Below are 15,315 nucleotides of genomic sequence, written 5' to 3'. Positions count from 1 at the left end.
AGGGTCCATGCTGATTTTTCTTTACCCTCTTTCCCTGCATCAAATAAAGTTTGCATATAATTATCTGCTGAAAAGAAAATAGCAAAAAAAATCTGACAAACACCATACAAGTTAACTCTTTCAAAAAATGGACATTTTATAACAGATTATCCTGCACAGGCAATACCTGTCCAAAGAACATCTCCAAATCAGAGGAAAGGACTTCTGGTGTTGACCAAGCGGAGCTAAGTCTGTTACAGGCGATCTCTGCCACTGATTACAATGAAAACTTCTGGGTGAAATACAAAAATCAACTACTTGCAGATTCTAAAAAGTAACAACAAGTGAACTGGAGGAACGTTAAAACTTGAGGAATGACCAATACAGAGTGGTGAGTTTCTTGTGTGTTTTTCCCTTGTTATCCTCTGGCCTTGGTCTGAGAACAGGCCTAATGGCAGAACTGTGTGGCAGGCACAGGTAGCAAAAACTCAAACTAGAAGACTGAGGAAATGAGCATGTGTGAGCCAGAGAGCCAGGGATCTCTGTTTTCCCTTTTGTTCCTACTCCCAGGTCAACTCCAGCCACAGAACTGTTTTTATTACCATGGCAGAGCAGTGGCGGTGCAGTCACCTAAAACACTGAGTGAAAAACCCATCTCTCCAGAGAGAAGAGCTGGGAAAAGGGCCTCTGTTGTGCTTACAGTCTGAGGGGTGTCACAGTCGGCTCAGGTTTCAATCCAAAATTACTTGAATACAAAGAGTAAGAATGTGACTAATTCTCAAAGAGAAAGCAAGATGTTATTGTTACCAGGAAAAAACCCATAAATCTTTAAAGCAGTTATTATAACCACCTTGCATTTGGTAAAGGTGAATGTTTTTGAAATAAATGGAAGGAGAGGTGTTCTCAGCAGAGAAATAGAAAGTACAAAAAGAACCAAATGGAAACTTTAGAACTAAATAAAATTTTCATGGTAAGGACTCAATAGCAGAAAGGCGACAACATAGGAAACAGTCAGTGAACTTGGTGACAGATGAACAAAAATAACCTACTCTGAAAACTAAAGAGAAAAATATTGGAAAAAAAAAAGAACAGAATCTCAAAGACTTGTGAGAAAATATTGAAAAATTTAACATTCATGTCATTGGGGCCCAGAAAGAAGGAGAAAGAGATTGGTGCAGAACACATATTTAAAAAGAAAAAATAATCGTTAATACTTTCCCAAAGACAGTGAAACATATAAATTTAGAACTTCACATACACACACAAAAACAAACCACCTACACTTAGCTTCATTATAATCAACCTTCTGAAAACCAAAGATTTGAAAAAATATTTTTAAATGCAGGGGAAAATGATATAGATAACAATTATTCAGAAGACTGAAGCTTTTACATCAGATATCATGGAATCAGAAAACAGAACATATTTAAAGTGTTGAAAGAAAAGAACTGTCAACCCAGAATTCCCTATCCACCAAAACCATCTCTCAAGAATAAAGGCAAAATAAAGACATTCTCAAATGAAAGAAACTAAAAAAAAACTTTGCCAGCAGATTTGCTCTAAACAGATGCTAAAGTTCTTCACCCTTAAGTAAATGATATCACAGTGAATTTTAGAATTAAAAGAGCAAAAAAATGGTAAATATAATAGGTTGTTTCCCCCTCTTAAGTTCTTTAAAATATATACAACTACTGAGACAAAATATTAACATTGTGAGTAGGGCAGGGAAAAAGTGTTTCAATGTATGCAGACTTAATATATATGACTGCTGCACCATAATTAGGGGAGGTAAAGAGGACCTGTATGGTTAAAAGGCTTCTACATTTTAATTGAAGTGGTAAAACATCTCTAGGGAGATTGTGAAAATTTGTACTAAAAATAATGCACAGTATTATAGTAAAAAATATACAAAATGAGATACTAAAATGGTAGATTATTCAAATACTTTCAAAAGAACAGGGCAACAAAAATCAGATGTGAAAACAGAAAAATAATAAAGTAGTAGATCAAAATTTAATGATATCAACCACATCAGGTATAAAGTTGTCTAAATTTACTAACTGAAGGATTGTCAGACTGGAAAAAATACAAAGCTTAATTGTATGCTGTCTACAAGGTACCCACTTTAAATACACCAGCATACTTATATTAAAAGTAAACTGACACCTGTACCCCAATGTTCACAGCAGCACTGTTTACGATAGCCAAGACATGGAGACAGCCTAAATATCCATCAACAGATGACTGGATAAAGAAGATGTGGTATATTTATACAATGGAATACTACTCAGCCATAAAAACCAACAACATAACACCATTTGCAGCAACATGGATGCTCCTAGAGAATGTCATTCTAAGTGAAGTAAGCCAGAAAGAAATAAAAATACCATATGAGATCACTCATATGTGGAATCTAAAAACAACAACAACAAAAACAAACAAGCAAAGCATAAATACAAAACAGAAACAGACTCATAGACATATAATACAAACTTGTGGTTGCCAAGGGGGCTGAAGGTGGGAAGGGATAGATGGGATTTCAAAATTATAGAATAGATAATCAAGATTATACTGTATAGCACAGGGAAATATACACAAGATCTTATGGTAGCTAACAGAGAAAAAAATGTGACAATGAATATATATATATGTTCATGTATAACTGAAAAATTGTTCTCTACACTGGAATTTGACACATTATAAAATGATTATAAATCAATAAAAAATGTTAAAGAAAGTAAACTGATGGTATATAAATATATATACCATATATATATATATATATATATATATATATATATATATATATATATACACACACACACACACACACCATATATATATATGGTGTATATATATATATATATACCGTGTATGTATATATACACACACACACACACACACACACACACACACACACACACACACACACCACGCATAAACAAATCAAAAGAAAGCTGGACTGGCTATGGTAACATCAGTAAAAAGGAGATTTCAGAACAATAAAAATTGTCAGGAATATAAAGGGACATTATATAATGATAAAAGGGTCAATTCATCAAGAATACGTAACAGTCTTAAATGTGTAGGCATCTAAGAAGTGGGCTTCAAAATACATAAAGCTAAAACTGATAGAAATGAAGAGACAACAGGTAGACAGAATACTAGTAGGATGTGGAAGATGCAAACACTCTCAAAGAACTCAACCTAACTGACATTTAAAGAACAGTCCATTCAGTAACACATTTTTCACATGGAACATTCACATAGACCATATTTATGCCATAAAACAAACTGCAACAAATTTAAAGCAATTAGATTCAGGAAATGTATGTTCTCTGAACATAAAGGAATTAAATTAAAAATTGAAAAAACAAATAACACAAAGAAACCTTAAAAATTCTCAAGTATTTGGAAGTTAATACTTTTAAAAAAAATAATCCATGGTTGAAAAAAAAAGTCTCAAGAGAAATTAGAAAATATTTTAAAAGAAATGAAAATATACCATATTGAAATGTGCTATGCAGTTAAAGTAGCACATAATGGAAAATGTACAGCATTAAATGCATAGCCTAGAAAAGAAGAAAAATCTAAAATCAATAACCTAAGCTTCCATTTTATGAAAGCAGAGAAAGAAGAGCAATTTAGGTCAAAAGAAAGCAAAAGAAAAGAAACAATAAATATTAAACCAGAAATTAATGAAATTGAAAACCAAAAATGGAGAAAAGTGATCAAATGAAAGGCTTGTTCTCAGATAGGATCAACAAAATTTATCAAACTTTAGCTAAACAAAGAAGGTATAAATTACCAATATCAAGAATTCTAGAGGAGGTTATCACAGACCCTGTCGACATCAAAAGGATGATGAAGGAACACCACAAACACCTCTACGCCCATACACTTGACAAGCTGTTGAAATGGACCTAAATCTTAAAAGACAGGAACTACCAAAACCCATTTGAGTGTAAGTAGATAACTTGAATAATCCTGTCAGTATTTCAAAATTGAACTCATAGGCAAGCTCTTTCAACAAAGACAATTCCAGGCACAAATCATTTCTTTGGTCATGTCTAACAAACATTTAAGAAAGAAAAGAATTCTATTCTACACAGTGTCTTTCAGAAAATAGAATGGCAGACAATGTCCCCACTTGTGTATAAACAACCGACTTTCAACAAAGATGCAATGGAAAGAGGAGAATGTTTTCAAACAAGTTGTCCTGGCACAACCAGATATCCATTCTCTCTCTCTCTCTCCTGCTCTCATTTTGTCCCTCTCTCTCTATAAATGTATAGATTTACTTATACAAAATACTATATATAATATATGTATTTACACACACAGTGTTCAATACCCCGTGAACAACTGCATCAAATTTATTTCCCCCAAACAACACCTTTAATACAACATTTTTTTCATTCAAAAACAAGACAATATTGTGGCTTCAGTTTACAGTCTTTGCTTTTGAAGATTAGAGCTTTCATAGAAAAAAATTTCCAGGAGATAATCCTCAGGGTAGGTAGAAAAGAATGTACATACACACACACTTGTGTGTGTATATATATATATAATTGTTTTATAAGTATACATATATGTTAAGAAGTATACATATATGTTAACAAGTGTATGTATGTATATGTATGTATGTGTGTGTGTATACACACACACCGACAATTATTGTGGAGCTCTATATGCAACAAACATTGTTGTAAATAGCTTCACTCTTTGGATGAATATAATTCCCAAATTTGAAATGAACAAGTATTGTATTTATTATTTACCTCCTCTACACCATGATTTTGCATTATTTTTTGACAAAGACAATGTTTTTCTTTACACAGTCTTCTCTCTTATTTTCTCCACCAAATGTTCTTGAATCCAAAAATGCTTCAAAACCAGTGGTTCCCAAATGGAAACTGAATTTTTATTGCGCCCAGCATTCCAGGTTTTGATAGTGTTTGTTCTTTTGTAATTGTCTAGAGAGGATTAATATTTGGTGTTCTTTTGGGTGTTCAAAAAGTACAGATTTCTAACATGATAATACATTTTCACTGTAGTCTGCACAGGACAGAATTTGAATATAGTAGCAGTAGTGCTTTTCAAAGAGTTCTGTTATTTACCTTTTACACACACACTGATGTAAAAGCAGACAAAGAAAGGTGGGTGTTCTCAGTTATTACTGCTGCTGAAATAATCCTAATTTATCTGATGGTTATAGACATGAAAACTTAAAGACATTTAAAAGATAGTTATATTAGATATAGGTCTGATCTACTTACCAAATTGTTAAACAACCCTCACACTGCTTTCTCTGTGAAATGTTCCGGTAGAATCCAATTACATTTAACGTTACCACTAGCCCTTGAAATTCTGATTAGGCAAGGACACTGAAGTGTCAGTAGCTCCAAAAGTTAATTATATTCTAACTTGACCAAATTTTATATATTCTTCCAGTTCCCTAAATAAACTCCTCCCTCAGCTGAAATAATATGTGAAAAGCACTTGGCACAGAATCAAGTCCTTAGTAAGTGCTCCACATTAGGTATTATGATTATCCAGTAAGTATCTCCGGGGAATGGAAGCACACACTAGCAAGAAAATAAGATACTTACCTGATAGGTCAAAGTGATCACCTTAACTTATTTACCAAAACCTCTCAGTATAAGGTTACCAAAATTATTGCCAAAAAAAAAAATCCCCCAAGAATGAAAAACGTTAATATTTCCTTCTTAAGTAAGGTTGCTAATATTTCAACACATTTACAAACAAGTAGCAAATATGTAGGGGTTATGGCTCATTAAAACCATTTTCTACCTCAATCTGCAATGGAAATTTATCTTGAAAAATAATCACTGAAAGATCTGGAATCTTAAAAGCAGAAATATTTATCAACAGTTCCAGTATTATTGAAATATAACTGGACCCCCCAAAAAGGGTACGTTTTCTGCTAGAAAATAAGAAGCAGTTTAGTCTCCACTGAATAGATGGAGTTACAGGAATAGTTATAGATGTCCTGCTAGGGAGACCAAAGGCACGTGAACTGCAAATGAAAACACAATAAAGACATAACTCCCACTATGTGGGACATGACCAAATATACTCACAATTGCTCAAGAAGAGCAAAGCTTTTTTTTCTGAGAGGAAAACAATAGCAACAATGACAAAAACAACAAAAATCAGACTCTTTCTTAGGTTGAAGTTAATTGGTCCAGTTGGACAAAAGTAAAAGTAAAAGGTGGACTTATTTTTTTTTCTATTGAAATTTTAAAAATAAAATTCTATTATTATTATGTGTACAGTGTACTCTATTTTGACTTCTGTATACACTACAGCATGTTCACTGCCAATGGCTTAGTTTCCATTCATCACCATACAGCTGACCCCCTTTACCCCTTTCACCCTCTCCCCTCCCCCAACACCCTTGCCCCTCTGGTTACCACTACCCTCCTCTATCTACATGTTTGCTTTTGTTTTGTTTGGCTTATTACTTACTTTTCTATTTATTTATTTCATATTTCACATATGAGTGAATTCATACAGTATTTGTGTTTTTCCATCTGACTTATTTCACTTAGCATAATACCCTCAAATTCCATCTACGTTGTCGCACCTGGAAAGATTTTGCCCTCTTTAACGAATGGCTGAGTAGTATTTCGTTGTATATGTATACCACATCTTTACCCATTCATCTGTTGACGGACACTTAGGTTGATTCTCTATCTTGGCTATAGTGCTGTGATGAACACAGGGGTGCATATACCTTTATGAACTAGTGTTTTTGTTTTCTTCAGATAAATACCCAGAAGTGGAATGGCTGGACATACGATAATTCTACTCCTAATTTTTTGAGGAACCTCCATAGAGCTTTCCATCTTGGCTGCACCAATGTACATTCGCCCAACAGTGTAGGAGGGTCCCAAAAGGTGGACTTCTAAACTTTCAGAAGCCTCCCATGTATGTTAACGTCTAATGTGTATTATCAGATTAAATGTCCACGCAAACTGTATGCTGCCTACTCGTTAAGTAATTAAAATACAAACTAGCTATCATCCTGTGTGTCTTAAATGGCACTTAAAAATCTGTGTTATATGCAAACTAATGCACGTATTTATCATTTATCTAGAGTCTACGCTTTTTCTTCTGAATTAATTTAGATTATCAGAGCACAGTACCCAGTGCTTAATTTTAGTCCTCGAAATCAATGAAATAATTAAAGGTAAGCTTAGTTCCTGAAAAAGTTTGTTTCCCTAAGGAAAATTTGCTTGATTAAAAATTGAGAACTGTGTGACCTAGTTTTTGTTTGTTTGTTTGTTTGTTTTGGGGAGGGGTGGTAATTAGGTTTATTTATTTATTTTTAGAGGAGGTACTGGGGATTGAACCCAGGACTTCATGTATGCTAAGCATGTGCTCTACTATTTAAGCTATACCCTCCCCCTTCTTTTTTACCTTAGTTACTGGAAAGTTGTGAACTTCATTCAGCACCCAACTGTAAGGATTTGCTTGCCTCAAGCACCTAGTAGTAACTATCCCTTTAACATCCCTAGGTGTTCTCATCAGATGTTAACTTTTTTTATGTTATATTCAAACTGCACATGCTTCAAAGCCTTTTAGAACAGTTCAGTAAATAAATGCTAAAGAAATCCATATGTCAGGACCATGTGTTGAGCAGTAAATAAATTTGTTTACCAGAGTCTTAATTTATAGAATAAGTTTCATAAATATCACCTATAAAAATTGAAGAATAACTGGTTTTTACACATAGTGGTTAATTTTATTTAAAAAAATTGACATGCCTCAACCATTTTTACTTTCAATTAAGTACTACTATCTCAATTACTTTTTCAGTAGTAAGCAACTAATAAAAATAGGCACGTAACAGAGAACTGAATGTTTCCTACTGATGATTTACCTAACATGCTAAGACCTCCAAGAAGACAGACCCTGTGATAGAAGGCCCATGGTAATGTGACCTTGAAAATCACACAATTAATGATCATCCTCACACTGGGCCAGACTGAACTTGTTGGCTTCTGGGAGGTAAGACAAGGTTGGATGAGCCTCCAGTACACTCCCAGCCCAATCTCCATGGGATTTCTCTACTAACCAGGAGATTCCAGGAATCATACCACTGTTTTAAACGTGCAAATCAGCCTGGGACCCAGAAATGTATCCATATCATTTAAGTTGGCCTCATACCCAGAACTCACTCTTGCATGTTTATCAACCTACAATAACAATACTCTGTATTTTATGGGAATAAAAATTTGGGACTTCACTTACTTATGGAAGGGTTTTACTCTATTTGCTAAAAATTGATTAAAAATTAAGCAAAAGCCATCTGGGGTTTTTGGTTTGTTTAATACTGTCTCCAATACTCAACTATTCCAGTATTAGCTGGAGAAGGAAGTGATTATTCATATTTAATTCAGCTAATAAAGTAAGTAAAAAATTTTAATACTATAAAACTTCACTAGCTTTAAGTGTTAAAAAGGTGCACAAATAAATAAATCCACTGATTAACAGAGATGGTTCATAAGAAAAATATTTTCCTTACATTATGATGATCCCATTATCAATGGAAAATGAGTCAGAGGGCAACCCAGCAATGTTCCAGGCTCGAATTGTCACTGCTTCTCCCAGGATACCCATAAGGGAATAATCATCGGAGCACGGGATATCTCTTCCTTTGCACAAATTTGTCCACTCCTTGGTTTGGTTCTTTAAGCCATACACAGAAAGATATAAAAATGAGGCTGGACATTACCAAACAGATACTTTGTAAACTTCTCAATTAACACTTTGAGTCAACGAACCATTGTTGAAACTCTACCTCAAAAATGATTTCTGTTTATCATAGACTGACTATTAACGGTGTCACCTTGCTTAAAATACCAACCACCATCAAAGCCGTGCTGACTTTGATTATTGGTAGGGAAAAGGCTTCTTAGAAAGTTCAAATTAATTCAACTCCAGGGTTTGTATGTTCTTACAACACTGTAGGATTTTGTTTTGGAGACTGGCATGGGCATTAGAACTGAATACTGCGGGCTCAGTTATGGCAAGAGAATTGGAGTTTTCTACGTTGTACTGTGAAGAGAACCAGAAATTCTACGAAGGAGTTGATGAGTAAGTGACAACTACTCAGACTCCAGCTTGGAGGGAGGAGACCTAGCTACTTACTAAGGGCTCTTGGTATCCAGAGACTTTGATGTTAGAAAAGATGAAGATTGTTGAAAGGTCTTTGTCTTACTCGGGTTTCCCACCAGTAGAGTCTGGCATGAAGGTTCATGTGAAATGATTTATTAAGGAAGGGAAGCCAGGGGAAGCAGTACAAGGACCAGGAAGAAGCCAGTAAAGATGAGGGATCAACCAAAGGTCTGTAAGGTGATCCTACTGGAAGTGGAAGTTATTCTTTGGATTGTTGCAGACAGAAGGAAGGGAGACAGACTCTCACACTCTCACCTCTGTCAGTCATTCATGAAGGTCTACCCCAGAGGGAAGTAAATTCTCATGCAATTTTAGCTCTCCAAGCACTGGACAAAGTGAGTTGTAAGTGCCCAAGGGAAGTCAGCCAAAAAAAGAGCCACAGGTGCTGGTTGTCAGACGTGAAAGCACAGGAAGCCAGGTGGGGATCTGGGCAGAGCATTGAAGTTGCCACTATAACCGTTATGACTAGAATTGAACAGAAAATTTTTGATGGGGTATAAATTGCCAACTGTCCTGACCCAAGAGAAACAGATAAAAGAGAGACAATTACAGAGTAGGATTCAGAGAATGCATTTACAGGAAGAAACAATGACATTAGAGACCAGTTAAGTAAAAGCCTAGGTTGCTATAGTGAAACAAGAAAGGGATAAAACTGCCTTCAAGCCTTCAGGGATGAGATGGGATGGGATGGTACATCTGCTTGAATCAGGGGTGGACGGGGTTCACAGAAGGAGCTATGAGCTTGGGTTGTATCCTGTGTCCAGCTGAGTGTTGCCTGGCTTCTGTCAGTAAACTCCAGAGTCTCAGTTCTGGACCTCGATGCTCCCTTGAAGCATTTGTGTGGAGGTGTGACTGGCAGCTCCCAATAGGGTAGAAGCAGGGGACTGGGGAGTCAGCAAGCTGCAGTGCCTCAGAAGGAGTCTGCAGAGAGGGCTGGGTTGGGAGGAGTGGGACTGGCGGATATACCCTGCGTGGCCCTGGAACACAACACAGGAGCCAGTGCACACACAGCAGTGTTATAGGAACCAAGAGAGGAGAGTCGGGGGGTCTGTAGCTACTTCTTCCATCGTTCCAAGTTGATGGAGAAGAGTAGAAAGAGCGCTAAATTAGGATGAGTCTCATTCCTGCTCTGTCATTAACCAATCGTGTGGCTCTGAGCAATTTTCTCAGTCTTTATAAGCCTCAGTTCCTGAGACTGTCGAGCAAACAAGTCTATCTCTAGGTAAATAGTGTCCTGTCAAATGTTAATTATTTGAATCACAAGATTTCAGTAACTGCAGACAGTTGTTCAAAGACACAAATGAAGAGACAAAACTAAGAAGAATGTTAAGGTCATGCACCAGGACAGGGGCTCTCAGAAGCCAAAGGACTAAAGATGGAAGCATGATCAGTGTGAGGATTTTAAACCACATTGGTTAAAAACAAACAAACAAACCAAAACACTAGCTCCAAGAATCAACTCTACTTAAGAGAAAGCCCTGAAATCAAGTGGAGCTCAACTGGGACATGTAAGCAAATGCCTTGGGAACCCTTAAAGCACCCTCACAGAGGTGAGTTTATTCACTCTCTCTCTCTTCGGGTTTGACACCAGGAGCTGCAGATTTCTCTCTTCTCTTCACTCTCATTACCCTTAATCTTGTCCTATTAGTTCCTTTAATTTTTCTTGATCTCTTCTCCTGCCTTGCCAGGCTCACGTCCTGGGCTGTACTCTAGTTCAATTTTCCTAAAGAGAGCTAAAGATATGCTGAGCCTCACTGAGAAAGAGACTGCAAAGTGAAAGAAAAAAAAAAGCTGCGAGGAGAAGTAGGGTTAGGAGTTGGGTCTGTGAAGACTGAGGCAGAATCTGTCAGAGGGGTGGGAATTCAAAGCAAGGAGCTTGATATTTGTTTTCTAAGGAAAGATGTTACTTATCAATCGGGTTTTAGGCAGGCTCACCTTTTCCTCCCATAAAGTTTTAGTTTCTGAAGTGATTTGGAAATGATTTATTACTGAGACCCATAGAGAGCCATTGATTAAACACACCTCCCCTCCCCCCTCCCCATCCTGTTACTTTTATACTTGTTTAAGAACTAAAATTTTATCAATTTTCTTCTTAGGGTCTACCATTTCAAATTACATTCTAAAGAAAATCTGTTTTGTTTCTAAAACAATTAGATTTTAGAAGAGTATTTAATATACTGGGGTTTTTTTTGGCTACGGAACAAATTTATAGAATAACTAAAATACACAACTAGAAATCACTCAAAAATATTTTTTCTCCTTGTACTTACCAAAAAACTCCAAGCAAACAAACAAAATCCCCTAAGAGAAGTGTTGATTGTAGTGGGAGAGTCAGGAAGAGAGACCTTGGAGGTCAACTAGTACTCCCTACCTGTCGATAGTTAGACGTGAAGGCTCCCAGGTAAGCGACAACTCCTGAGGAAATGAGGATGTCCCCCGTCAGGTTGACGTACAGCTGCCCCAGCTCCAGGGCTGTGTGGCTCCAGCGTGTTTTCTCACCCCCGAGACCTCCGATCAACTGTTCAGCCCGTTCTAGCTTTTTGCTGCACAAGTCAACCTCAAAAATAAAAGTAAACTTTTATCAACATCCACAAGTAGGAGGAAAAAATTCCACGGGATTTTACCCTTAGAGGTAAATTAATTTTTTAATTACAAACATACACTTGGAATTTTTTTTTAAACACTCTACAAGAAAAATGTGAGCTATCTCACCAAGAAGACTGGAAAGCCCATAACTTTTTAGAATCTTTTTCTTTAATTTATTAAATTCGTAACAGATATTTATCATACAACACAAAGAATAGCTCTATTTAAGGAAATGAGCCACACTATGAGACACTGAAATTTAATTAGGTAGGTGATAAAGAACATTCTCTTTCCAATATAGATGTTTTCCCTCCATTTTAGTAATCTAAATGCATTTTATTTTTAAATATTCTGTGGACATTTTCCCTCATTTAACTTATGATTGATTTAATGATAATTTTAAAGGTTAAATGTTTAGAAGTTTTGATAATTTATGCTTACTTACAAAGCACAATTTTCAAGTTGTTAGATTGTGCCAACCTACTCAGACACCTGCAATTAACCTTAAATCAGGGCATCAATCAGTAGCTGAGAGCCTACTTTGTGCATAAGACTGTCAACCAAATTTGATTATACATAATTAAATAATGACTTTTTCTTTTAAAAGAGAGGGTAATTATGAAGGTGGCAAACTGGGGGAGAAGCCATTTCAACCCATGCAATAGCAATATTCCAGTAGACTACCTGAATGATTTTGATTAATTTTAAGTTACTTAACATCATTATTCTTAGAAGACAAGATTAAGTAAAGGTTATCTTAAAGTTCAAAATAAAATCGTTTTCATGAAAAGAGGAAGTAAATAACTGATAAAAGCAGAGACATTTTGATTATTTCAGAACAAAAATTTGGCTATACCTTTTCCTATGCTATTAATATTTACATTAAATAAATGCTTTTAGATTAAAAGATAAAATACTATATCAGTTTATCTAAAGATAGTTTTAAAAACGCAAAAGATATGTAACTGGTAATATTTTTGCTGCTTCCTAAATAAAAACCTTTCTCTTTGAATTTTCCCTCTTTTAATATCTTTTGCTTCCTAGTTTCTTCACTCATTCTACTTTCAACAATATTAAAATGTTGAATCAGGTCTTGGACTATAATAATGTTGCCATCAGAAACTACCAAGTGAAAACACTGTAGCAAAAATTTCTCTTCCAAAAGATTTTTAGTACATATATATGCATATATTACCATAATTTTACCATTTTACATTACCATAATTTTCCAACATTTTATTATGAAAATAAATAATTTCAAACATACAACAGAGCTGAAAAATGTTTACAGTGAGCAACTACATACCCATCTATTAGTTTTATTATTTAAACTATAATTGATCACTTGGAAACCATGCTTAATAATAGGTTGCATTTCTAAAGATTAGCACAATGTCACACATTGTACAAATGCAGAATCTGTGCACATATCTGACAGAAAGAAGCAGTCAAGTATGGTGGGGAAGTGCATAGCTATTAGAGTCAGATTGCCTGGGTATGGATCTTAGCTTAGAAGCTGGATTGACCAGGGGTAAATTGCTTAACTTTTCTGTGCTTTAGCTGCTACAAAATGGTTCAGAAAGATTACCTCCCTCAGAAGGCTTTTCTGAGAATCAATGAGATAACACAGACTGCTCTCAGAACAACAGTGGCACAAAATATGCTTACTCAATAAATACCGACTGCTATAAAATATTTTGACTCTTTCTCTGGAACATAATCGGACTTCAGCAATTGATGTTTGCAAATGGTATCACCAAGTTAGAGCAATGTTTTCAGTCTTAAAAACATTTTCAGTGGACATAGTATGGTTCTGAGTATTGAGTTCTAATCTCAGCTCTGCCATTAGCTCTTACACAACCTGAGTCACTTAATATTTTGGTTCTCCATCCTCACTTATAACTTGAGGAATGATTTAAGCAACCTAGCTCAATATTCTAGTAATCTAAGGCAGAGATGATTGGCAATTTGTTTTCTTTTGGGTGGGGCAAAGGACCAGAAAGAAGGTAAGTATTTTAGACTTCGTGGGCCAAGAGACAAGGTCAAAGATATCATATAGATACTTATATAACCATTAAACATGTAATCATTTAAAAATGTCAAGACCATTATTAGTTTGTGGGCCATACAGAAACTGGCAGTGGTGGATTTGGCCCTTGGGCCACTGTTTATCAACCCCTGACCAGGAAGGACACAGAATTGCAGCGTGACCATCATTTTTATCTAGAACAACTCAGGGTTTGCCCATATTTGTATCATCCTCTACCTGGTTTTCCAAGTCAGCCTTCTTCTGTTTGTTTAATTCAAGCGTATCCTGAAGCTTGTCCAGCTTGTCCTGCACTTCCCGAAGGGCTGATTGCTTCTTCCTGAGACCATCCATGGCAATTTTCAGCTCCCCTTCAGCTGCAGCCAGTTTTATCTTTTTGGGAGCTACTATTTTTGCCACTCTGCCAAAAGGAAAATTGGAAAATTAAATACACATTTAATATTCCAGTTCACTCTCTATTACTGAGTTTACTTTTCTAATATCCTTACTATAACTCAAAACACACCTTCATCTACAAGCTATACTGATTTCTATATTCTATATTTCATCTAAGAATCAAACCTAATCCCAGCACATAAAACATGACTATTAAAATAAGATATAGAAGACACATAAGTTTTTCATATAAGTAATTTTTTTACCCAAAATATTTGATTGTTGCCAGAGTCAATTTTTGTGACTTTGGAAAAGGAGAATGAGCACATATACATGTAAATATTACAGTGTTTATGGAAACCATCCTCACTTGTTAAGGCTTAATTGTGATGAGGAGAAAAAGGGTAATTTATCTATGTCATTTTACTCTTTCATTTTAAAGTTTTATTTTTTTGTGGGTTAATAGTATAGTCAGTGATACTATTTTATTTTCATCTCAAAATAGTTAAAACCATTTTGTGTGTGTCCACTAATTTCCTCTGTCCCCCAACTCATTTTTTTTTCTTTTTCAGGTTTATTAAATACATCTAAGAATGATATTCCTCCTTTCTATTTAACTTTTTTAAACTTTCAGAATAAGCTCTCAACTAAAACCAGCTATCTTATAAATATGTATATTGGTAATAAAAAGGACTATGTAGGGAAAAAGATGGATCTAAATTCACTTCTGTCTGGAAAATGGAATCAGCCATGTTATCTCTCTAAATAAATAAAACACTAAAGTTTATCATTAACATAATAGATCATGGACCAAAACATATATAGCATATAATATATATGTATAATGATTCAAATTGTGTGAGTTTGAAAGACATCCTGTAATAGTTGCTTTTTGAAGGAATAACCAAAATTTTTACTGTTTCATTTATGAAATAAATGTTTCTCATATGATCATCAAAAAAGGCTGCTTGTCTCAACAAAGAATATATGTTAAGGGTGGTTTTCAAAATGTGGTCTAAGACATGTCCCCTTCCCTGGGACTCCATTAGGTCTTTCCTTGTCCAATGAAACATCTATATGAGGCTGTATTTAATTCATACACTTCAATCAAAACAATATAT

At 35.2% G+C, this 15,315-nt stretch overlaps 1 protein-coding gene across 4 annotated transcripts in view; it reads right to left on the bottom strand.

Moving 5' to 3' along the window:
- DNAH7 (dynein axonemal heavy chain 7) overlaps positions 1–15,315 on the bottom strand; it is a 220,506-nt gene that overhangs the window by 69,143 nt on the left and 136,048 nt on the right. For all 4 annotated transcript variants that reach the window (XM_074364244.1, XM_045511984.2, XM_074364246.1 and 1 more), the window contains exons 45-47: positions 14,039–14,219; positions 11,558–11,743; positions 8,534–8,697 (exon numbers count right to left, since the gene is read on the bottom strand). In XM_074364244.1, coding sequence (XP_074220345.1) covers positions 8,534–8,697; positions 11,558–11,743; positions 14,039–14,219 — 531 coding nt within the window. The remainder of the gene's footprint in view (positions 1–8,533; positions 8,698–11,557; positions 11,744–14,038; positions 14,220–15,315) is intronic.

This window comes from Camelus bactrianus, chromosome 5, assembly GCF_048773025.1.
Source record: "Camelus bactrianus isolate YW-2024 breed Bactrian camel chromosome 5, ASM4877302v1, whole genome shotgun sequence".
Taxonomy (NCBI): Eukaryota; Metazoa; Chordata; class Mammalia; order Artiodactyla; family Camelidae; genus Camelus; species Camelus bactrianus.
This window is presented reverse-complemented; position numbering and strand designations above follow the sequence as displayed.